This window comes from Xenopus laevis, chromosome 9_10S (assembly GCF_017654675.1).
Source record: "Xenopus laevis strain J_2021 chromosome 9_10S, Xenopus_laevis_v10.1, whole genome shotgun sequence".
Classification (NCBI taxonomy): Eukaryota; Metazoa; Chordata; class Amphibia; order Anura; family Pipidae; genus Xenopus; species Xenopus laevis.
In genome coordinates this window covers 81,572,352-81,598,084 of record NC_054388.1, presented here as the reverse complement: position 1 = coordinate 81,598,084, position 25,733 = coordinate 81,572,352, and the positions used below count along the sequence as shown (strand labels likewise).

At 40.0% G+C, this 25,733-nt stretch overlaps 1 protein-coding gene across 2 annotated transcripts; it reads right to left on the bottom strand.

The window, feature by feature from the left end:
• Positions 1-232: 232 nt before the first annotated feature.
• cfap410.S (cilia and flagella associated protein 410 S homeolog) lies at positions 233-19,892 on the bottom strand. Of its 2 annotated transcripts, XM_041577807.1 has the most exons (8): positions 19,798-19,892; positions 18,809-19,068; positions 16,154-16,172; positions 13,984-14,030; positions 10,824-11,053; positions 5,604-5,775; positions 3,144-3,240; positions 730-1,191 (listed from the first exon to the last, which is right to left on the bottom strand). In XM_041577807.1, exons 2-8 carry the CDS (start codon positions 18,883-18,885, stop codon positions 1,063-1,065), a joined length of 771 nt encoding a protein of 256 aa, XP_041433741.1. In that variant the 5' UTR covers positions 18,886-19,068; positions 19,798-19,892; the 3' UTR covers positions 730-1,062.
• Positions 19,893-25,733: the final 5,841 nt, after the last annotated feature.

Genomic DNA, 25,733 nt, shown 5'->3' with positions numbered 1-25,733 from the left:
ACAAGACTGATAAATAACCAGAATATACAGACTGCACTGAGTCTGTGGATACAAATCTCTACACTGTCTCCAGCTGCTTTATAGGGAAACAAACAAAGCTGTTTGAGTTCTGGGAAGTAGGTGGGAGGGGAGGGGGGACCTCCCCTGCCATTTAAAAGTATGATCCCTGTAGAACAAGGATTGTCTGAAGTTTCCTATCCTCAGCAGTCAGAGCAAGTAAAACGAGGGGGAATTTCACTGCATACTGTGTTTATTATAAAAACGGTACACATTTTTTCAATTAAAGTATATTAGAGATAGATTTCTTTTTCATTAAAGAAAGTAAAAACGGGATTTTATTTTTTGCCTTTACATCCCCTTTTATGAGAGTGTTGAAACTAAATACGAAAATAAACTGAAATGTTCCCATATGGTTAACAATGTAATAATCAATACTAACCATAAATGTATCATGACCAGGATGTAAGCCATTGGTCAGTTTTTACGGCACAGGCCCCTTATTGTTGACCCAGGGACCAAATCATCAGCACTTTCTAAAATTTGGCACCATTTCTAGAAAATTTGATTGAAAAAAAAATTTGCTAAGAGTTTGAAACTATAAAATCTAGAGCTCCACTGAGCACAAGAGACTAAGCATGACTTTGTGTAGAAGTGGAGTAGAACAGCACTAAATATAGTACTTTAAAAAAAAAGATAGGATTTTTACATACAGAGGACAAACAAATGGTATGTCAATAAAATTAATAACATTTTAATTTTTATTGCTCATTTTAGGAATGGGGTTAATGATATGCATTCAATTACCTTCTTATTAAATTACATTAATAATAACAGCATTCTGACACTGCAGATGGTATTGTATATACTGACTGCATTATTTCAGTAGCGGATCCACTCCTAGGTAATATCTACGCCTTCTCTGCAATAGGTGGAATGGCATTTGGAGGAGTTACTTTGTAAGGTTGTTTCAAGGCAGAACAAACAGCAAAAGTTGCATGACTTCAGCTTTGTATGTGCACAATTAGCTTTGAAATAGTGCCTTGGTTTTTGCACTTGAACATCTTAACTTTCCTGTTGGAGCTCTCGCTTTTGTAACTGGTGAAGTCTCTGTCCTGCCGTTCTCTGAACAATTTCCAGTCCTTCAGTGTCCAGGTCTTTCAATAGTAACAAGACTGCATTAAGAATGTTGTTCTAAATGAAAGACAATGAAACGAATACTCAGTAAATCAACTTTTGACAATGTCAGACAATTAAAATAGAACTCAATATTTTCAATTAGGCAAACCACAGGCTAGCCATACTAGGAAACCCACTACAGTTTTTCTATACATACTGTCTGAAAGAGACTGAATGAATGGGCATTCCACTGGAATTCCTGAAAGGGCAACGCTACAGCTTTAATGAATATGTAGAAACGTCTGATTTCATTCAAAGGCCCAAATTTAATCAACCCATTAACTCCTATTTTAATTTTATGCTTGACACTAAGGGGCAGATGTATGAAGGGTCGAATATCGAGGGTTAATTAACCCTCGATATTCGACTAGGAACTAAAATCCTTCGACTTCGAATATCGAAGTCGAAGGATTTAGCGCAAATCCTACGATCGAACGATCGAAGGATTATTCCTTCGATCGAACGATTAATTCCTTCGAATCGAACGATTCGAAGGATTTTAATCCAACGATCGAAGGAATATCCTTCGATCAAAAAAACTCAGCCAAGCCTATGGGGACCTTCCCCATAGGCTAACATTGACTTCGGTAGCTTTTAGCTGCCGAAGTAGGGGGTCGAAGTTTTTTTTTAAAGAGACAGTACTTCGACTATCGAATGGTCGAATAGTCGAACGATTTTTAGTTCGAATCGTTCGATTCGTAGTCGTAGTCGAAGGTCGAAGTAGCCCATTCGATGGTCGAAGTAGCCCAAAAAACACTTCGAAATTCGAAGTTTTTTTAATTCGAATCCTTCACTCGAGCTTCATGAATCGGCCCCTAAGTGCCTTATTTACTAAAACACAATATTTTCTCACCTTATTAAAAAAAATTAGACCGGACTCTCAACCCCGAATTCCCTAAATTTACCAATAAAACACCTCGAAAAAATTGTTGCAACAAAATTAAGCGTCAATTTGAATACTGAGACTTTATCGAATTGTTGCAAATTTTTTGCGTAAATTATGATTTTACAGAGATGATTTTTACAAAAATTTGTAAGCAATTTTTGTAGGAGTTCAAATAACAAATGTGTGAGCAAGGCTATAATTGGCAGCAGAGGAGAAAATCTTAAAAAAAAGGAGCAGGATGTTGACCATAGACACATAAAAAGGAAAAAAAAGTAAGATTAGAGTGAAAGCCTTTCAATGAAAGCCATCAGTTTTTTGCACGGATACAGCCAAATTGTTAGGATACTGGCTCATTATACTCCTATTTTTGTTAGGACACTGGCTCCTTATACACGTAACCATAAATGGGCTGATCACTGACCCTCTCGGGAACAAAGAGAAAGATTTGTCAGACGATTCTACTGCTTCCAATGTCACCTTCAGTGCTCCTGGCCATGATTCTTATGTCTTGTCCAAGCTCTTGCACATTCAGCAGAGTACTTACACTGTTGCTTAATATGTTGTTGAATTCCTCTCTGCAGGCTGGAATTATAATGGTGTGGTTCTGTCACACTATTGCTGTATTATGAATTCAAATTAGGGATTCACCAAATCCAGGATTCGGTCAGGATTTGGACTTTTTCAGCAGGATTCGTCTGAATCCTTCTGCCCGGCCAAACCGAATCACCCTTTGGGTCATACAAGAGGTAATTCTTATTGGGGTATATATGTACATATAAATATATGTGTATGTATATATATATATATATATATATATATATATATATATATATATATATATATATATATATATATATATATATATATATATATATATATATATATATATATATATATATATATATATATACATACATATAGATCTGCCTTTTTTGTAAACTTCCTGGTTTACACTTTTGTTTTTGTTTAATAAGGTAGAAATATAAATTACACTTACATCAGAGTTCATGGAGTTCAAAAAAGTGCAATCTGAAATTTTTTAACAATGTTTGCTATACTCCATATATGTGATGGAACATACCCTTTTCTTTCTGCCACCTTCTCCATCCGTTGGTGATGAGAAAGAAGAAAATTTGTCCCTGGTGAGAAGTTTCATTCCTAGTTGTTCACGAATTTTGCTAAAATAAAAACAGGAAAATATCAAGAGCACATAATTTTACATGCCTATAATAACTAAAGTATACAACCTATGCAATAAAAACAGTAGAAGCACAGAACAGCAACATAAAAAAAACTAAAAGTATTAAATAGTGAATATAACTTCAAATGAAGTAAATTCCATTTTGATGATATTTATAGTAGCATACTAAAATCTACGGGGGTAGCTCAGGTGCAGATTTATTATCAAATGGTTAGTACTGTATAAACTCATGTCATGAAAATAATGCTATAGTGATCTACATGGGGAGGCCCATTTATCAAAGGTTGAATTTCGAATTCATGTGAATTTTTTTCAATTCGAATATAATCACAATTCGACTCGGAGGTTATTTAACAAAAAAAAATTGAATGTCTAATATTCGAAAATTCGAATCGTATTTGATTCATATTCAATTCGTACAGACCTTGAATGTCTGGAAGGCTATTAACGTCTCCAAATAGCTGAATGGACCTCTGCCATTGACTTGTACACGAACTCGGCAGGATTTAGGTGGTGAATAGTCGAATTAGGACTGTTTCCATGGTCGTGGTATGAAAAATCTCACATTCAAAGTCGTATTCAAAGTGGGAGTAAAACTCGAAAATTCTAATTTACTATTCAACCCTTGATAAATCTGCCCCGTAGTGCACAGATTATTTCTGTTTTATACATTATTTTTATCATCTGCAGCACAACTCAAAACTGTTGGTTATTTTTTTTTTTCCGTTCATTTACCATAAAAGAAAACTACTATTCAGCCAAAAAAAAAAAAAAAAAAAGCAGAATATTGTTGTTTTAAATTAATGGAAAGAAGAAATATCTCCTAATTAAATGAGTAAATAAATCTAAAAAGTAAAAAATAATGAATATCAGTAAACTAGTACTTTTTAAAGTTACTATGTAGCACTTTATCCTTAGTTTACAGCAACATGGTTTCAAAATGATCTGACTAATTTGCTACCATTTTTATATTATAAATAGAATTTGGTTAAATTAATATATTTATGTAGAACAAACTTTGTCTTATGCCAGCAAGGGTTTTTGCCCCTGCTGTGAATTAGCATTGCTGTTACAGACACAGAATACATACAGACTTAACCAGTCACAAACATATACAATGCCTTCTTAGAGTAAGTGTTTTATGTATACAAATGATGCAATTATGCAACTATATGCATGTGCTTAAGTATAGGCAAATATATTTTAATTTGGGTTATTCAGTCAGAATTACTCTGCTCAAGAGCCAACAAAACCTCCCATGTAGTTCTATGCTTATAAGGCTGAACTCATGCACCTGTCCTAGATTCATCTCTATTCTCATACTCTACTATCCTATGACGCAGATATGCATTCTAATAACTAGGATGTCCCACGTGTAGCCCTCTGTCGAATGTCTTCGCCTAGCATCAACTAATAATGCTATAGAATTGTACAGAACAGGGTCACAATAGTTAGAACTGATGTCTTTTGCATCTGGGGCCAAGCCAGGATACCATCTACAAGACCTTTGTAGAATCCCCCTGTGCTTTTATGGATTCCAGTTTTCCAAAAATATGGTATGCAGAAAGGTTAGCTATCTCATCATAAAGCCATAGTGTGTGTGTTATAGGGCCTTAGACTGTAAGCTTCACTGCGGCAGGACTGATAAACAGTCTTTGTAAAACTCTGCGTAAGCATGTTAGCACTACACGAGTAAAGTAATTATATTAATTATAATATTCAGGCATCTTCATAAGCATAATAAAAATTAGGAATGCACCGAATCCACCATTTTGGATTTGGCCGAACCTCCGAATCTTTTGCAAAAGATTCGGCAGAATACCGAACCGAATCTTAATTTGCATATGCAAATTAAGGGTGGGAAGAGGAAAACATTTTTTACTTTTTTTTGACAAAAAGTCACGTGAATTTCCTCCCCGCACCTAATATATGTAAATTAGGATTCGGTTCGGCCGGGCAGAAGGATTCAGCCGAATCCGAATCCTGCTGAAAAAGGCCGAATCCCGAACCGAATCCTAGATTCGGTGCATCCCTAATATAAATACTCATGCATGTTCTGCAACCATTAATCAATGTTCACCTCTCAACTTGGCTCTGCACGTAATTTGTATGTTCCATTTTACTTGAGTGGTTTCCCCCCACACGGAAAAAAAAAAACCCAACATAATGTACAGGCAGGCTCATTTGCTGTAGCTAAACTGTGTATAAGTAACTGTCTGTATGTTACAGGGAACACAGAATGTAAACTCCACTGCAGCAGGGACTGTGCAAATATGTTGGCGTTGCAAAAAACCATTCAGAAAACTAACTGGGTAAGCCTAGATGCAATCCAATCCTTACTTAGTTTCTTCCATGCTAAAGTTCAGCAAATCATTTTCCGACTCTCTGGTACTGCAGTTTTGGTCTGTAGATGACTCTACAAGAGTGTTGTCTGAATTTGATATTTTTGTTTGAGGGTCTGTCAACTCTTCACCGTCTGTAAGGGCTTGAGTAAGTTCCTCTTCTGTCACCACTATAGAAATGAAAAAATATTAAATATTTAAAGGGGTTGTTCACCTTTAAATTAACTTTTAGTAAATTGGAGAGTGTGATATTCTGAGACAATTTGCAATTGTTTTTTGTTATTTGTGGTTGTTAAGTTATTTAGCTTTTTATTCAGCAACTCTCCAGTTTGCAATTTCTGGTTGCTAAGGTCCAAATTACCCTAGCAACCATTCATTGATTTGAATAAAAGACTGGAAAATGAATAGGAGAGGGCCCAAATAGAAATATGGTTAATAAAAAGTAGCAATAACAGTATATTAGTAGCCTTACAGAGCCTATGTTTTCAGACGGGGTCAGTGATCCCCATTTGAAAGCTGTAAAAAGTCAGAAGAAGGCAAATAATTCCAAAACTAGAATGAAAAATGAAGGTCAATTAAAGAGTTGCTAGTAAGTTGAGGGCCCCTTAGTCTAAACAATAATATATAGGGCATAACATATAGGGGCAGATTTATCAAGGGTCGAATTTTGAATAAAAAAAACGTTGAAATTCGAATAAAAAAAGACCAACCGAAATGTATAAAATCTGCGGGTTTTTTTCCGGGTGAATAGGCCATTTTTGTTCAAATTCTAATCAAAGTAACATCGTATTTGATCAAATTCAAAGTTTTCTCTAAAAAAACCTTAGATTTTTTAAAGTCCACCAATTGACTCCATATAAGCACTGCGTATCTTGACAGCGCTATATAAATAAATGATGATGATGATATAGGTTTAAGGAGGTCCCCCATAGGCTAAAACAGCAATTTGGCAGGTTTTAGATGGCGAATGGTCGAAGTCGAATTTTTAAAGAGATAGCACATGATAAATTTCGATATTCGAATTTTCAATTTTTTTTTCAAATTCGAATCGAATTTGAACTATTCCCTACTATTCTTAAATCCAAATTATTCACCCTTGATAAATCTGCCCCATAATGCAGATTGTTTATAATATAACATGACGATAACTCAGTCAGTCAATCTCCCCAGTAATAGTAAAATAAGAGGAATATTAATCTGTGATATTAAAAGAAAATGAAAGCCTAAAAATGAATATGGCTAAAAAATGAGGTTGGTGCGATACTATAGGACTGATAATTAGATTCTGATGCTAGTTACACTGGTTGCTGTGCTGCCATGTAGCAATTATCTGTATTAATTACTATTTATTGACTTATGTTGTGACATTTATATTCTACGTGTTCTGTATATTGTGAGTGGGTCCCTAAGCTCAGTAACTGACAGCAGCACAGAGCATGTGCAGTGAATCAGCAGAAAAGAAGATGGGGAGCTACATCTTTGGAGACACAGATCTTCCCTGCTAAAGGGCTGTGGTTGCCTTCGGCTGGTACAGAAGCCCAAAACAATGTACAGTATTTCCTCCTTTTTCTTTAGTTAAGTTTTAGTTCTCCTTTAATAATAGTATTACAGTAAAACCTCAATTTTACATACTCCGATTTTAAATGTACCCTATTTTTTATGCAAAACAGGGAGGGGGTATCCACTGTAGTTATACTAGCACTAAAGCTTACATTAATATGAAAACTATCCCCATTTTTTGTACCATGTCCCTGGCAATAATGACAATAGACAGTTGGATTTTTCATTTTGTTCACTTATTTTAAAGGGGAACTCCACACAAACATAACAAGCCTTTTGAAAAGTAAACAAAGCAACTTTGTAATATACATCAATTCAAAAATAAGCAGACTTTTCCTGGGTTGTAATGGTTTCTGACGTGCCCCTGCTCTCCTGCTGATCTGTCTGACTACTCTTACTTTGTATTAACAGCCATCTGTCCTCAGCCTGCATCCTCCAAACCCCACAATTCCCTGCACACGTGTTTTAAATAAGGAACAGAACATCATACTGCAATGCATTATGGGTTATGTAGTTCCTGCATGTTGTCTGTAACCTGTGGAGAAGTTGTTACCATTTGTAACATCAGTGTTTAGTCCCTCTTTCCCTGCCAGGATTTCAAATGATGCAGAAAGAGAAGAACTGTTAAACGGCTGGATTTCAGCATAGAAAATTACATTTATTCATACTTCCCTTGCAATGGCTTTTTTACAGTTGTGCTCATAAGTTTACATACCCTGGCAGAATTTATGATTTCTTAACCATTTTTCAGAGAATATGAATGATAACACAAAAGCTTTTCTTTCACTCATGGTTAGTGGTTGGCTGAAGCCATTTATTGTCAAACAACTGTGTTTACTCTTTTTAACTCATAATCACTACACAAACTACCCAAATGACCCTGATCAAAGCTTACATACCCCAGTTCTTAATACCGTGTATTGCCCCCTTTAACATCAATGACAGCTTGAAGTCTTTTGTGGTAGTTGTGGATGAGGCTCTTTATCTTCTTAGACGGTAAAGCTGCCCATTCTTCCTGGCAAAAAGCCTCCAGTTCCCGTAAATTCTTGGGCTGTCTTGTATGAAGTGCACGTTTGAGGTCTTCCCAGAGTGGCTCAATGATATTGAGGTCAGGAGACTGAGATGGCCACTCCAGAACCTTCACTTTATTTTGCTGTAGCGAAATGACAGGTCAAATTGGCCTTGTGTTTTGGATCATTGTCATGTTGGAATGTCCAAGTATGTCCCATGCGCAGCTTCCGCTCTGATGAGTGCAAATTTTCCTCCAGTATTTTTTGTATTTCACCTGAAGTTATTTGTGGGTTTTTCCTTGCATCCCAAAAATTTTTCGGGCAGTTGTGGCTAAAATTTTAGTTGGTCTACCTGACTGTGGTTTGGTTTCAACAGAACCCCTAATTTTCCACTTCTTAATAAGAGTTTGAACACTGCTGATTGGCATCCTCAATTCCTTTGATATTTTCTTATATCCCGTTCCTGTTTTGTAGTGTTCAACTACCTTTTCCTGCAGATCCTTTGACAATTCTTTTACTTTCCCCATGACTTCATGGGAATCCAAAAAACATCAGTACAGCACCAGATGAAAGATGCAAGGGTCTGTCAGGAGTCCAGAAAGTCATTGGCCTTTTATACCAGTGCTGTCCAATTTATATGGTACCAAGGGCCGGAATTTTTCTAATCTACATGGTGGAGGGCCGATAATGGAAGCCAGTGTTAGCCACTCCCTGTTTTTACACTACACCCACTTTAAACCACACCCATGTTACCGCAAGACCATGTCCACATTAATATCACACCAAAAAAACAGATGGTTAGTGCTCACTGTAGGAATCAGGGCTGGAACTAGGGATAGGCAGAGTAGGCGGTTGTCTAGGAAGCCATCATTGAGGCGCACGCTTTTAATGGTTTTTTTTTCCATTTTTTCAAGCGTTTATTTAATCATTTGTTTCAGTAATCATGGTCACTCAGTCGGGTGGAACCCCCCTCCTTCACTGTCTCCCTCTTGCCAGCAAGTAATAGCTCCTTCTGTGCGGTGCAGCAGTGCGACGTGCGATTGGGTGGTAGAGAGAGGCAGAGAGCTGGCGGCCTGCTTGGTGTGGCTCGTGCTTGCTGCTCTCAGCCTTTCACAGTTGCACTGAACTGAAGTCATTCTTTCTATTACTGTGAAAGTGTGAAGCTTCCTGCTGGCACATCCAGGTACAGATTTGGGCCAGGGGGCATATGTTTGCTGTTGCTGCTGAGCTGGGCACTGGCACAGGTACAGGTACATAAATACTTGGGGGCAATTTGAAGTGATCAGATTTATTTTTGGCTGCTGCTGGCACAGGTAAAGATTGGGGGCAATATGATGGCTGCTCGAGGGCTGTATGATGGATGGATGGTTGCTGAGCTTGCTGGAACAGGTATGGGGGGGCAGTATAATGGATGGCTGCTGGCACAGGTATGGGGGAGCAGTATAATGGATGGCTACTGGCACAGGTATGGGGGGGCAGTATAATGAATGGCTACTGGCACAGGTATGGGGGGCAGTATGATGGATGGCTGCTGGCACAGGTACAGGGTGGGCTGTATTATGGATGGCTGCTGGGCTTGCTGGTACAGGGGGCAGTAAAATAAATGAAAAAGTGTTGTACATTTTCTTATGTGTCAAGTTGTGTGCATGTTATCAGGCCAAATCACCAGGGTATGTAAACTTTTGATCAGGGTCATTTGGGTAGTTTGTGTAGTGATTATGATTTAAAAAGAGTAAACACAGTTGTGTGACTATAAATGGCTTCATCCAACCACTAACCATGAGTGAAAGAAAAGTTTTTGTGTTATCATTCATATTCTCAGAAAAATGGTTAAAAATCGTAAATTCTGCCAGGGTATGTAAACTTATGAGCACAACTGTATGTATTCCTCTGCAGGGGAGCATAGCCTTATCTTTCCTATAGTGTCCGTAATCAACATGTTACACTTCACTTGTGTTTTCCAGTTTCATGCAGCACAGTGAATGTGGCCACTATAGGAAAGAATATGTAGATTTGTTGGTATATCCAGGGGCGCAACTGTCATAAGGCAAGTTTACTAGGGGCTGCAAAAAAAATGGATAATATACCGGAGATTTGGCTCTTCTAGAGCAGAGAGTGCAATTGTGACAAAGGCAAGACCAGTAGGGAGAGAGGGCAGCATCACAGCAGCTGCCTAAGGGAGTCTTAGGGGCAAGACTCGCCACTGGGTATATTGTTCACTTAAAACCACCAGCTATGCTATCTAGCCTTTTTATCTTCCTAGCAGCATGCTACAGCAACCTTTATTATTATACTGGGTAAATAACCCAATATAATCCACACACCATCTTGAAACAAATCCTTCTGTCTCTGTCAGTTTCCTTGGGTATGGGAGAGGCTCTAAAAGAGCATTAGCTTTTTACAAAGGAGCTGAAATACTGTACATTTAACAGAGATGTAACCCCCTCAAAAATGTAATCTTGTTTTTTTTGTGTGAGATCCAGCCGTGATCAAAGATCTGAAGGTTGAATGCAAAGGGGCCAATTCCCTGCACTATTCAAATTATAAAATAACAATAATAACACTGATACAGTAATAACACTGCTATAGAATCATGGTTCTATATATATATCAAGGTTCTATGCTATTATTTCTAACACAAAAGGTACCTTGATTGTCGAGTTTTTGAAGATTTGGAAGGTTTCGAAGAACTGTCATTCTATATTTTTGAGGGTCGGCACCACAACAGGGGTTCTCCGATAACCATAAAATCTTCAGCCTGGGAAGCGGTTTTAGGTAGTTCAGTTCATTTAGACTGGAAATATTATTCTTTCGAAGATACAACTCAGTGAGGTTGTGACAGTAGCTGATTGGTTCCAGAGTTGATATGTTATTTACACTATGAAAAATAAAATCACAAGACAAACTAAATATATGTTAATTAGCATAAAGATATTTTGAGAATAAATCTCTATTTATTTATAATATATACAGCATATCAGATTGAGGAAGGCAGATTTAGCAAAATTTTAAATTTAAATTAGTTTTTCTTTACAAAAAAACAACACAAACTTGAAAATGTGTGCTTATTTATAAAAAAAAATTATTTTGCCAAAAAAAATGAAAGAATAACTCAAACACAGTGAAATCACATTCTATCATTTCATTTTCAATGAGAAAGTTTGAACTTTGATGCATCTGCCCCATATTATTTGCTGCAGCTGGTTAAAGAACTAAGTTTAGGAATGTTAACTCAGATCACATAGACCATGAAGCCATTCTTATGTCTGTGTCATTACATCCGTGCATTAATGGATAAAGAATACCGGGGGCCGAGTTACAAAACCTGTATAAAAGAACTTGTCCTTGTGCCTTTATACGTCATGGAACTCCTTGGTGACTTCTAATATCCTTATATTACAATAGAGGACCCATGGTTTACTATAAAACATTTTTATAAGCTTTAAAATCCAGACCAATTTTATCATGACTTGGGGCCTGAACTTAAAAAAGGTTGAAAGACTGTTCTGATCTGTTCTAATGTCAATTGTCAATGCTTCAAAAGTCAGATTTTAGTAGTGCTTAACTGAAAATTAAGGAAGCATGAGAAGCAGATACAGGAAGTAAAGCAGAAAGCAACATACGTTTCACTCATGAATCTTAGCAGTGCATGATTCCTAGATACCTGGCTTTGGTACCATAAATCAGAAAAGAAATTAAAACGTGTCACGAACATATTACTTCAATCTATTTACATGACCATGATGTTCTTGTGCATCAATGAGTTATGGCAACCATAATGTAATCTGTGCCTAGGAATTCGTTATTCCTCTTTAAACAGATATTGTAGAATTAAATGCAACCCTTAATTGCAAAAACAACAAAGTTACCATTTAAACTATACCACTACATTACATAGTGTTATCACTTACCGTTATATCAAATATAGGGCATACTATACGTTTTAATCTTACTCATCAGAAATCACTAGAAAGGAAAGATTAACACAGAAATAAGACACCCTCCTATAACTTCCTAGTAGTCTTGTACCAGAAAAGGTAGGAAGAGAAGTTGGAGAATGCTGCCAACAAGAGTTTTGGCTTTAGAAAAAAAAAAAAAAAAAATTAAAGGGGGTTATTTATCAAAATCCAGTTTTTTTATATTTTAATTTAAAAAAGTCTGACCAAACTAGAATTTGACCTTATTTATTATTAAAAAAAAGCTCAATTTAATCAGATTGAGGAAAAGTTTAGCGATTTTTCCAGAATCACTAAATTTTTACGGATTTTTGCCAGAAAAAGTCAAATTTTCCAGACCACACACACTCCCAAATAATATAGGGATCTCTCCAATTGACTTATATACAACTTCAGCAGGTCTGAGATGGCGGATTTTCGATTTCGGACTTTTTGCATCCTCGGGGTAGAATAGATCTCGAAAAATGTACATTTTTTTCCCCACTAAAGATTCAGATTTTATAGTAAAACAAACTAGAATTTTTCGGACTTTCATAAATAACGCCCTTAGTTTTCTAGCAGATACACTCCAGGGGAAATAAATGACCCCAATTTCTCTTCAAAAAAGTGTAGGGTTGAGCTTACTTCCTCTTATAATTGTAGATGAGGGTTTTACGCATCTGCACAATATAACATGATTAAAATGCCAGTACCAGGTTTCTGAGTTGAAACCGTTTAGAGTAATGGTGAAGGAACACAGTTATGCTGAGAGAATTGTTATAGAACTGCATCTTACACTTACCCAATAACATGCCCCTTCACAGGCTAAATGCATTTTAATTATGTGGCTGCCATCTATGGTTTAAGCTAAAGCCCACCTTGAAGATACATAAAGTTCCATGGATCTAGCCATAAGCCATACCAAGTAAAGAAAAGTATCTGCCATAAAATCAACTGCTTTCTCCAACTCGGAATGCATGCCATATAAAACTGATCTTCTCACCTTCAAAGTAACAACATCTTGAAGATACTTGCAGTGCTCTTTCAATTCATAATGAAAAGCATCGACAAAAGTTTGAAAACCTGAATGAATTACAGACCACCCATGCTGTCTTATCATTTTAGGCTTGTCCTGTTTTAAATGCAAGAGCTAGCATGTAAAGTTTGCTTGCCATTCTAATTGTTCATTTTGAGGTACAGACAGCAGAATTATTTGCATAGTATTTGCAATAGGTCATATATATATATATATATATATATATATATATATATATATATATATATATATATTTGTGTTTCATTGGACATTTTATATATTTTTTGTTTTGCAGCTTTAAGACTTATAATTTAAACTGTTATCTGGTTGTTAGAAATAACCCTAACAACCAAGGAGCAGTTTTGAAGCCAAAAATGATGATCAATAGCTTGAAAAATAAAAATAACTATTAAAAAAAAAAACAGTTGCTCCAACAGCCAGATTTTCTGCATTTTTCAGCTCCATACTAGAACAACAGCAATATTAGTAAGTCTACTAACTAAAAAAGATCATACCAAATAATAAATATGAATAATGAAGAGACCTTTTAAAAAGAATAATAGGTTCATCTAAAACATACTTAATGTAAAAATGAATTTCCCCTTCCACTTAGCTTAAACTGGGTACAGTAGTATTTCAGACATAAAATCCCTGCACTTCACTCCTTTTAGAAAGGTCTGGAAATTTCCTGATGTAAAAAAAGAATCAAATACAATTAGGAAAATACATTTAACTTTGCATAAGATGGTCATTTTGTTTTGTAAATATGTCTTCTCACCCAGAAATGCATAAATGCATTGTTCTAAAAAAGTTACAGAAAAATTTGAGACAACTTACCTCAATGTGATGACCTCAATGTTGGGGAGCTCATGGCATACTGAAATCTTAAACAAAAAGCAAATATTGCATAAGAAATGTTTATATGTATCCTACACACACACAGGCAATGTGAACTGGCACCTGATTGAGACTATAGTGGTGTGAATGTGATAGGGATACACTGCAGGAATGATGCATTTGTAATATATATGTATGTAAATCACTTTGGACTATGCTAGCACTATATAAAGATTAATAATTCAGTTTAGATCATTTTCATTCATGATATACTTCAAAGTTCCACCTATTCACTAAATTGAATCCATTGTGGCCTAATTTTAATGTTGGCACACGTGTTGCACACGTATGGGATCCGTTATCCAGAAAGCTTCAAATTAAGGAAAGGCTGTCTCCCATAGACTCCATTTTATGCAAATAATCCAAATTTTTAAAAATGACTTCTTTTTTCTCTGTAATAGTAAAACAGTATATTGTACTGATCCCAACTAAGATATAATTAATCCTTATTGGAAGCAAAAACAGCCTATTGGGTTTATTTAATGTTTACATTAACATGTCCCGAGCATTGTGGTTAACAGGTCCCATACCTGTACTGTATAATGTACTCTCAGGAGTAACATCACACATCAGTAGTAAACATGCTTTCATTTACACACAGTGCCAGACATTTTTGGAACATTCTGTGCTCTCTCATTTTAGGAGCATTTAGGGGGGGGGGGGTTAGTTTACCTGGGAAAACTACCTATTGTTTTATTTTTTTCAGGACAATCTCAGTTTGGGTGCTGCCCCTGCTCTTTAATCTATTAACAGTTTACCCTTAAGTAAAGATACCTTTTAGGATATACTGATGAGCCTTGATCCAATTATTGGTTAGTAAGTAGGCATTTCTACCACAGACTGAAAGGAGGGTTGTTTTCTGTATGCTTTCAAATGAGTGATTTCACCCTGTTGGATTTAGAGGTTAAATGCAATTATTTCCCAAACTTCATGGGATTTTCTGGTCGCTCTTTTATTTTGTTGCATTTGTGGTTTATGTGTGCATTTGCGGTTAAAGGACATGATCACATCGTTAACTTTACACCTACACACGCGGGTGGCTATCACTGAGGTCAGTGTTACACTATATTATGTTGTTTTATTCATTCAAAAACCACTCGTGTCCACTCTCACTGCTCTGTGCACCTAGTACATCACTCATGGTACAGCCCTGTCTCTATGTCAGGCTGTAAGTACAAGACTGAGTTGTGGTCTGCATACATCAGTGCTCCCAAGCAAAAGCAAGTTAGGGGATGAGAAGGGGGACACCTACGTGCCTCTTCCTACCCTCCCCTCATGAATATAGTACTGCCAAACAAACACAGCACATACAGGTCTGGCTTTTTTTAAAGGGGCAGTATACCCCCTTGTTCAACCTGAATTGGGCTTGTGCCCAATGAAAATTACATGTTTTTTTTTGTACTTCCCCTGTAAATGAGGCCGAGTTAGAAATGCATAAGCACAAGTAAGCATATACTGTAGGCCTACATGAACTGAAAGATATCAAACAACCAACTTTTTTGCAAGTGTTCATAGTTTTGCACTGCAGATTAACAATTTAGATAAGTGTTAAGACTCAGCAGGGGCATTGAGTTCGAACACTCCCAAAGAGAAATATGTTTGACAGCTAAAAGCAACTTTGATAAGATTTATTTTGAAAACTCAATAGACATCAATAGGGAAATTTGTGATTGAGTGAGGAGATACGTTTTTCTCTTTAAATTGAATCTGGCCCTATGGCAGGATAGTTTTGATAAATGAGGAAAATATAGAGGTGCTGGGAACCTTGATTCTCTAGGTGGATATTTGATAAATCTTTCTCATTTATTAAAAGCATTTGCTCAGTGCCGGATTTCTAAGACGGGCGCCCTTAGGCCGCGCGGTCTGACTAGGCGGCTGCGCGGTCCTAGCGCCCACCTCACCTCCCTTTCCCAGCGCGCCGGCGAAAAAACGCCGGCGCAGCTGCTGTAATTGAATGGGGACGCACACGTCCCCATAATGCGGCTGGGCGGCATGCCGCACCTATTTTTTTGCTGCCCTAGGCCCGGGCCTATGCGGCCTTGCCGCAAATCCGGGCCTGCATTTGCTAGAATATTTAAAAACAAGTAACATTATTTCAGATCTTACTTACATCAGTAAGGCGGCTTCCCCTGAATTAAAAAAAAAAAAGAAGAAGAAGAAGAAAATAAATTTATAGTGTATTATGTTCTTTATCAGTCCTTACTATAGTATGACAGGTAGATATTCGATACATTGTGAAAATATTGTTTGTGTCAAATGCATTCGGACATTGCACAATATATCCAAATGCATTTGACACAAGTACGTATGGCTATCAGGAATTACACAGCCCCATAATACTACCTCCCCAAATGATCAGATCCAGACTGGTGATCTGTATATTCTGGAAAATGTCTGATGGGCTACAGTAAGATCCCATAGATAGACACTGGTGGGGTTTGTTTGGGCCCCCGTGTACTTGAATCCCAGTCCAGACCTGCAAATTAGGCAAAGTACAATGGGAAACAAGGGAAAGTTGTGTTCACCAATAATTTTTAAACCATTAAGTGAGTGAGACCACAAAATGAAAGTTGTGTTCACCAATAATTTTTAAACCATTAAGTGAGTGAGACCACAAAATGAATACAAACAAATACAAGGGGTCCTCTGCATTCAACCCATTATCAATATATTTAAGACATTGAGACATTTTTGCCTTTAAACTGGCCAACGTCAAAATCATCCCTGGTCTGGCCAGTCCTACACTCAATTTTCATCTGATTCATTAAGAATTCCAATGCTTCATTATACCTTTTACACAGGAACTAAGTTTTACCTGCAACTCACTTGCTTTCAAGGTTAAAACTCCCAAACGTAGAGCAGCTCCATGTTGTAGCTCCCAACCCTTCCCAGCTATAGTCAGATGATCCCAGTGATGGCCAATAAAAGGGCAACCATGTTTGGGAGTTTTAACCTTGAAAGCAAGCGAGTTGCAGGTAAAACGTAATCTCTGTGTTAAATGTGCTTGAACATATTTAATGTACGGACAAACAATCCATTTTGTTTAAAGGATAAGTAAACCTTTAAAATAAGAGAATGTAAAATTTATAAGGGTACACTTTTGCAATGTACATTCATTATTTATTTATTTTTAATTCCAAGATATTAAAGGATACACGTACTGGTACTATGAATGAATTTTGTTACAACAGCGCCACCTGCTGGTCATTTACAGACTAGTCTGACTACCAAGTAGGATTGCCACCTGGCTGGTATTTTACTGGCCTGGCCGGTAAAATGAGGGTTGATCCCAATGTTATTAATAGGGAAAAAAGATAAATATATCGGAAGACTGGTATTTTTTTCCAGAAAAGGTGGCAACCCTACCACCAAGTAGTCAATGAAGTTGTCAGGAGAAAGAAATCAATTTAAAATGTAAGATTTATGTATTCTAGGGTAAGGACACACTGAGCGTTTTGGGGAGATTTGGTCGCCTGGTGACTAACCGCCTCGTCTTTGCGGCGACCAATCTCCCCAAACGCCTTCCCTCACTCTGTGCCGGCTAAAATAAAAAAAACGCCGGCGCTAATCACACGCGGCGGTTCATTTTCCGAAGTCGCCCGTCACACGCGGCGGTTCATTTTCCGAAGTCGCCCGAAGTTGAAACTTCGGGCGACTTCGGAAAACAAATCGCCGCGTGTGATTAGCGCCGGCGTTTTTGATTAGCGCAGGCATTTTTAGTAGCTCAATGTCTTAAATATATTGATAAATGGTTGAGTGCCGAACGATCGAATAACGATATGCCAAGGGGCTCCAACGGGTCGGTCGGTTAAAAATCAAACCTTCCCGATCGATATCGTGGCCAGATATCGATCGGGAAGACCAGTCGGAAGCCCCCATACACGGGCTCAATGTCTTAAATATATTGATAAATGGTTGAGTGCCGAACGATCGAATAACGATATGCCAAGGGGCTCCGACGGGTCGGTCGGTTAAAAATAATACCTTCCCGATCGATATCGTGGCCAGATATCGATCGGGAAGACCCGTCGGAAGCCCCCATACACGGGCAGATAAGCTGTCAAATCGGTCCAAACGACCGATATCGGCAGCTTTATCTGCCCGTGCAGATAAAGCTGCCGATATCGGTCCTTTAGACCAATTCGGAAATGTATCTGCCCGTGTATGGGGGCTTCAGTCGAGTCTTCCCGATCGATATCTGGCCACGATATCGATCGGGAAGGATTTTTCCGCCGATTGCTCCTCGCTGTAATCCGATCGTTTGGCCCTAGGGCCCAATGTTCGGATTACCCCGATATAGCCTTGCCGTTGGTGGGCATATCGGTGAAAGATCCGCTTGTTTGGCGATGTCGCCAGACGAGCAGATCTTTTCATGTATGGCCAGCTTTACTCACCCTAGTCATGCCCCAATATTCCAAGGTCCCGCCCACAATCAACCAAAACTCCACCCAGAAGCCCCAAACCCTTTGTGACCCACAAATGCAAATTGACATAATTTGGGGGCTCCCTGACTGCAGTAGCCTCTGCATTAACATTCAGCCTTCATACCACAATATTTTTCTCAATTATTATAAATCTTTAATGTGCCATCATTAAAGAATACACAGAAAGAAGAAGAACTCTGTTTCCTTTAATGCATTAAGCAGCGAGACTGATCTATGTGGTAACTAGTACGATGCTTATTTGTAAGCAGTTTGATGCTTGCGGCTATTCCAGTGTAAATATAAAAATGCTGAGCCTGGGGTGAGGGGCTGTACCATCCTACCAGCAATTTAGCTTTCTGACGTTCTCCAGATCAGAAGCCTTTGCGCGGGACAACACCTGCTTATGTGTCAACTTCATCGCCGCCTCACTGGTGGGATTCCGCACGAAACAGGCCTTCCTTTTCAGCTGAGATGATTCAAGCGTCTATCCCTGTCAGTCGCTAGGATACCAGGCCTTGAGGGGTGTGGCAAGATTTACTTTGTGTTCCAAGCCTCGGATTGAAGCGGGGAGGAGTCGTTCTTAGAAAAAGTTGTAACACGTCTGTGAGGGAACAGTAACATTGTGCAGTGGAGAAAATAACATGTAAGAAGGAGCCAGTTGAATTTGGGCTGCTGCTATACTTTCTATATGTTATTAAACACTTATCTGGGACACAGACTCAGTGGGGACAAATGTATATATGTCTGTTCGATTTTAGTTTTATTTTTTTACATTACTTTAACTGCCGTGCTGTACATTTTTTACATCATTTCCTATTAATAACATAAAGGAAGTATAGAGTAAACAGAATGTATGGCACCAAAGTGGTTCACGCCCCCTCCCCCTTGAGCTGAGAAGAGAGCTGGTCATGCAGTGTCAGCTGCACGGAGAAAACCCAGGACTGCAGCCGATGATGTCACGGAAGGGGCGGAGCCTTAATCGGATGCTTCAGTCCCCCTTTCCTGGTACAGCTGCTGGTACATCCCGGGCTAAACACAAGCTAAACACAAGCCCAGAGCAGCTGTTCCTTCTCCCTTTATAGTTAACCTGTGCTCCTTCCACAAGCATCATAGCATCTCACCCCTCCCTCCCTCACACAGTCTGCAAGCGGACTCACTACTACTGCTCCTGCAGATGACACAATTGATGGCTCCTATGATAGTGATCACCAGTGTCGGACTGGGACACCAGGGGCCCACCCAAAAACTTAAGACCAGGCTCCCACCAAAAAACCTTAGTCCAGGACAATCTGTCAGTTCGGGCAATTTCCTGAAGGGCCGCTCCATTTACCTGTTACAGCATGCACGCTGTGATTCTCCTTCACACACACCAAGCAGCTGAGTGTTCCTCCCTCCTCCTAAGATCAGTCAGGGAAAGGCAAAGTCCCTCTGTTTGGCCAGCAGATGGGTTGAGAGGTGTCAGAGAGTTCCCATGCTGTTTCACGAAGCTCCTAGGAGAGGTTGGGGGGAGTAAGGGGTGTCTGTGTCTGTGTGTCTCTCTGTGTTTGTGCATACCTCCCAACTGTCCCTTTTTCGGAGGGACAGTCCCTCTTTTGACAGCTCAACCCGCAGTCCCTCATTTGTACTGGAAAGTCCCTCTTTTCTCTGCATTGAACAGCCAGAAAAAGAAACAAAGTTTCTCACTTAATTGGCTTTTAGCAGAGAGCCCAGAACAGCTAACAAGTGCAAATAAGATACTTTGTAAGAAGTTTGAGACACAAAAACACAGTTTAGATAAGGAGAAATATTTTCAAACTTTCATAACCTGCCAAATTTTGTAAAACAAACATGGTAATTAGGGGGTGTGGCCACAGAAAGGGGTGTGGTCAAAAAATTGCTGCGCTACGTCCAGAAAAAATTTTTTGTCCCTCTTTTTACTTCCAAAATGTTGGGAGGTATGGTTTGTGTGTCTGTTTGTGTGTGTTTGTGTCTTTTTGTGTGTTTGTGTCTCTGTGTGTGTGTCTCTCTGTGTTTGTGTGTCTCTGTGTGTGTCTCTCTGTGTTTGTGTGTCTCTTTGTGTGTGTCTCTCTGTGTGTGTGTGTCTCTGTGTGTGTGTTTGTGTCTCTGTGTGTCTCTCTGTGTTTGTGTATCTGTGTGTGTGTGTGTCTCTGTGTGTCTGTGTGTCTCTTTGTGTGTGTGTCTCTCTGTGTTTGTGTGTGTGTTTACATGTGGGCTGTTTTTTTTTTTTTGCCCGGGCTGCTTTTTGCTCCCAGTCCGGCTCTGGTCCAGGGGCCCACTCTCAGTACTATTATTCTTCCTCTCCTCACTCAACCTCTATTCTCCTATTCTCTTTTCTATACATACTATAATCTATTATTCCATCTATTTAGCCTCTTTGTTCACATAGAAATAGGGAATGACCATGAAATAGGCCAAATCTTTAGCAGCATGAGGGCCCACTGACACACACCTAGGCCCACCGGGACTTTTCCTGGTATCCTGGTGGGCCAGTCCGACACTGGTGAATCCACCTTTCTTTATGCCCCAGGCTACAGTCCTGGCTGGAGCCTTTCACAAAGCCCCCAACACTCCCTCGAGCCTATGATTCTGGGCCGGCTGGATCTATCCAAACAGGCAGGAGGGCCAGCACTGGGGGTTGCAGGTCGCCATCCCGGAGTGCACACAGGTGTACTCACCACGCGTTGGCAGTACATCCAAGCATATGGGCTGCACACACCCATAAAGGCAGTAGCTACAAATGGAGTGCGAGCGATCTTTCCCCCTCCTCGCGGTCCTCTTCTTCATTGCACTCCTCCAAGTCTGTGGGCAGGGTCGGGGGACAGCGATAGTGAGATTGTGCCCGCATTGCTTTGGATTAGGGGCAAGATTATGGAACCTGCCCCCACCACCCAACCATAGCAGGTACTCAGGGATCTAGGGTGGTATCGGACAAACGCCCCTACGTTGTGCGCAATGATGTCATCACCAGATTTCCTATGGAAAAAACAAAAATAGGCACCCCAAGGGCCACCCCCAAAACCGTGCCGCCCTAGGCACAGGTCCTCGGGGGCCTATATATAAATAAGGCCCTGCCGGTACTAGCAAGTACGTACAAGGATGTCAATTTTTGTGGGGTTAACCCGTTAGGGAAATTAGTAAAAAACATTTGGAAAAATGATTATGTACATACTTGGTCCCTGATTTCCACGGACCAGGATATGGTTGACATGTAAAGGAGAGTGATGACAAAAAAATCCAAGGTAGCAAAAACTTTTGGTAATTGGCTTTAGGCATTTTCGGTTTTGGTCTGCATGGTCAGACAAAAATTCACTGAGAAGTGTTCAGAACTGTTTAGGTATCAGGACTTGATTTATTGGGGCTTATAAGGTTCATGGGGGGGGGGTTCCGCGTGGTGACGGTACTATGAATTACCTAGCATGCTGTCCGGATGTAGGTCGGAACAGGAAAGCAATGGATGTGTAGTTCCGTCTCATGATGTCACAGAGCCCCCCCCCCCCCGCCAGCCCTACGGCCACTAGGCGCCCTGGATCGTGCTAGTTCAATGAAGGGAACTGTAGATATTTTGGATATTGTAAGTTTAAGCACGAATGCTCCTTCTATGGGGCAGCCCATTCGACTCTTAGATGTTACAAGAAGGCCAAGCCAACCCCCAGGTAAGAGTCCAAGAGATGTACCCCAAGAAGCAGAAGGTCGCCGTTCTTAGGTGTGAGTTTATGTTTGGTTTCTTCATTACTTTCAAGCTAAAACTCATACCCATGTTCTTGGGTAGTCCCAAGAACACCCAGAGGTGGTAGCTGAAAAATTACAAAAGGAGGTTGAATTGAGTAGGATGTCAGGTCCTTTTGACTCCCCACCATTTCTGAACTTGAGAATCTCCACACTGGGTGTAGTCCCCAAGAAGAAACCAGGGAAGTTCCACATTATACACCATCTTTCCTATCCCAAAGGTGTCGGTCAATGATGGTATCAGCAAGGACAACGTCTTCTATGCTTCCTTTGATAGGGCCATCACCTTAGACAGGCAGGTAGGGGTTCCCTTCTTACCAAGGCAGACATTGAGTCCGCCTTTCGCCTCCTCCTGGTACACAAAGACTCCCATCATTTGCTTGGTTGCTCGCTTGAAGGCTATTATTACTATGATATGTTCCTCCCTATGGGTTGTTCGATGTCTTATTATTACTTTGAGGTATTTAGTTCGTTCCCGGAATGGGTGGTTTGGAGCGAGTCAGGTTTGCATTCTGCTAACCACTACCTAGATGATTTGTTGTTTGATAGCCCTGCTAACACTCCCTTCTGTTCCCAGTTACTTTGCAACTTTCTTTTTTTTTTTTGCAAAAAATTTGGGGTTCCCCTAGCTGAAGACAAGACTGAGGGTCCTACCCCAGTTTTAACTTTCCTGAGCATTGAGATCGGCACCATCGAGATGGGATTCCTACTTCCAACCCGAAAACTAGAAGAGCTTCTCTTGTTGTGGATCAGGTCAAAGGTGCCAGGAGGGTCACACTGAAACAGATCTAGTCCCTGCTGGGTCTGTTGGTTTTTGCCTGCTAGATCATGTCAATGGGTAGGGCATTTTGCTGCAGGTTGTCTTTGGCTACGAAGGGGTCCCCCCACCACTTTATTAAAATTACAAAACAGTTAAAAGATGATCTGTTGGTTTGGTCAGCCCTTCTGCAGGTTTACAATGGCCGGTCTTGTTGCTCTGGAAGTACTTAACTCTGAGAGGTTCGGCGATATACTGAGCAACCAGTGGTGTGTGGGGATCTGGCCTTGTGGCTGGAGGAACTGGGGTTATGAAAAAACTTGACATTGCTGGAACTCTTCCTGCCACGTCCGCCCGACAAAGGGCATTGTGAGTGTGCACGCACACACAATGCGCAGCAGAGGGGATCCGGAGGGGGGCCCTGGGACAGCAGCCCAGTCCGACCCTGATGGCACATAAAAAGATATGTTTTTGGACGGACAACATAAGTGGTGTTTTTGCTATAAAAAAAAAGACCTCTTCTGCCAGTTTTAGCTTTGTTACATCACCTGGTCTTTTTGTGTCTGACACCTAATATCTGGTTCTGAGCAAAACACATGCAGGAATGCCCAGTTTCCTTGTAGGGGATAGTGGAACACAACTTATGAGCCTGGTACAATTCTCAGTGGCCCCCTCCACCTGGGCGGCACATGGTAAGGCCTAGAGGGAATAGTTAGCTTTGATCCCTCTGAACGTCTTTGTCTCACCTGATAGTTGACTTTATGTTTACAGTTAACTATCTCTTGCGGTTCCGTCACCTGGGCCAGTCAGCCATGGTTTCAAAGAAGCGCTTAGAAGCCCTAGCCTTTTTGTTCAAGCTTCTGGGACGGGAGGATGTGACCAAGCAGTTTGCACTAATTCAGGCTCTGAAGGGTTGGCACAAAGGTTATAGTAAAAAAGAGGCCAGGAGGCAGATATCTTTAATGCTGCTTTCTATTAGCATTTTTCGCAGCTTTGTGAAAAGTTAGTCCCCCTCAGCAGGTTTAAGTCGGACTGCTAGTGGCCGATGTTTTACGTTACAAGTCCAACATTCACTTGTGCATTAGGAAGTCTAAGACTGACATCCTTGGAAAAGGGGCATGGGTTGTGCTTTTCACCATTGAGGGACCCGTGTACCCAGTAGCCTTAGTTTCAGAATTTCTGTCAACCAGGTTCCCCTATGACCATTTCTTGTTACACCAATTGGGTCAGCCATTTACTCGTTATCAGTTTGAGTTGGTTTTCAAGTGCTGCCTGAGCAAGCTTGTTTTGAATGAGGCAGATTTTGGCACACATTCATTTCGTATTGGGGCAGCTACAGAAGCTAGATTGCAAGGGTTGGAGAATGAAAAGGGTCCGCTTCTGTTTCGGTTTAGCTGGTTGGACAATCCTATATTTTTCAGGCAGAGCAGATAGCAGCAATCCAACCTGAAGTAAACAGTTTGAAGTTTTAAGGGCGTAAATTTTCATTGGTGGGGAATGGGAGGGCTACGGTGGTTGCAGGTTCTTCCAGAAGTGGTGTTGGTTAGCAGGGTTACCTCTTCCCGGGTCATCTGGTAACTCACGCAAAGGGCAGGACAGGGTCCACCTTAATGATTTCTGACTTGACATATTCCTTTCAAGGTTGCAGGATGGCATAGACGAGGCCCTCCGCTTGGGTGGGGGTCGGAGCTCTGTGTATACTTACACAAGCTCCTCTCTGCTGGTAATTGATTTTGGTCCTTGACATTTGCGTCTGGTTAATAAAGATTTTTCTCTTTACATGCCCACCGTGGCTGCGGTGGCTGGCATCTGGGGTTACCTTTGTTTCAACATAATATGGCAAGGACGGGTTATCTGTTTGATTAAACATTTTTTAATAAAGCTGTTTCCGACCTCCACCCATTAAGAAAAGGAAAACTCTGTCTGGTGTTTTTCATTTTTTGGTCGCAAGAAGGTTGTATGTTTCACACAAGTGACTGCCCCCCACAGTCCCTCCTACAGCTATAGCGAGTGTTTAATTTCCAAGAAAAAGCAGGAATACTGAGGAATACTCTGGAGTAATGCAGTATTGAATGGTCTCTGGGCATGTCAGACAGCTGGAAAAAATGTATCCTTATTGGAGGCATCACAATCTTATTGGGTTTATTTAGTGCTTAAATGATTTTCTAGTAGACTTAAGGTATGAAGATCCAAATTACGGAAAGATATATATATATATATACACACACACAGTCAGTAGGGTGGCACACCGCTTACTAGTTTCATACCTGGGTGCTCGGTAAAGTAGTGCAGAAATGACCAGCAACACCAGGATTTTAGTGAAAAAAATGATATATTCATATATTGTATTCAACGTGACGTTTCGGTCCTCTCAGGGACCTTTCTCAAGGCACACATGGAGGCACACATGAAATACACAAACACTTTTGATTTGTAAAATTAAAGAAATTGGAATATGGGACACCTGGATATTAAACAGACTTATTATTATTATTACTAACTGGGCAATGGGCAGAGTCCCCCATCCTCCCTACTCCATAGGTCACCACATTGTTACAACCTGGCGTAGTAAGCCTGTTCCTAAAAAGACGACAGCCTGAGGTGGTTAATGTGTCTGTGTAAGACGCGCCGGGAGAATCAATCAGTTACTCACCTCCCGGCGCTCCTCGCTTCATGTGCGCAGGTGTGCATTTCCTGTTTGATCCCCTGTCGCCCGACGCTGGCGCCATGACGCTGGGCGCCAAACTTCCTTTTAAAAGCCTGGTTCACCATTTTGTCTCTGC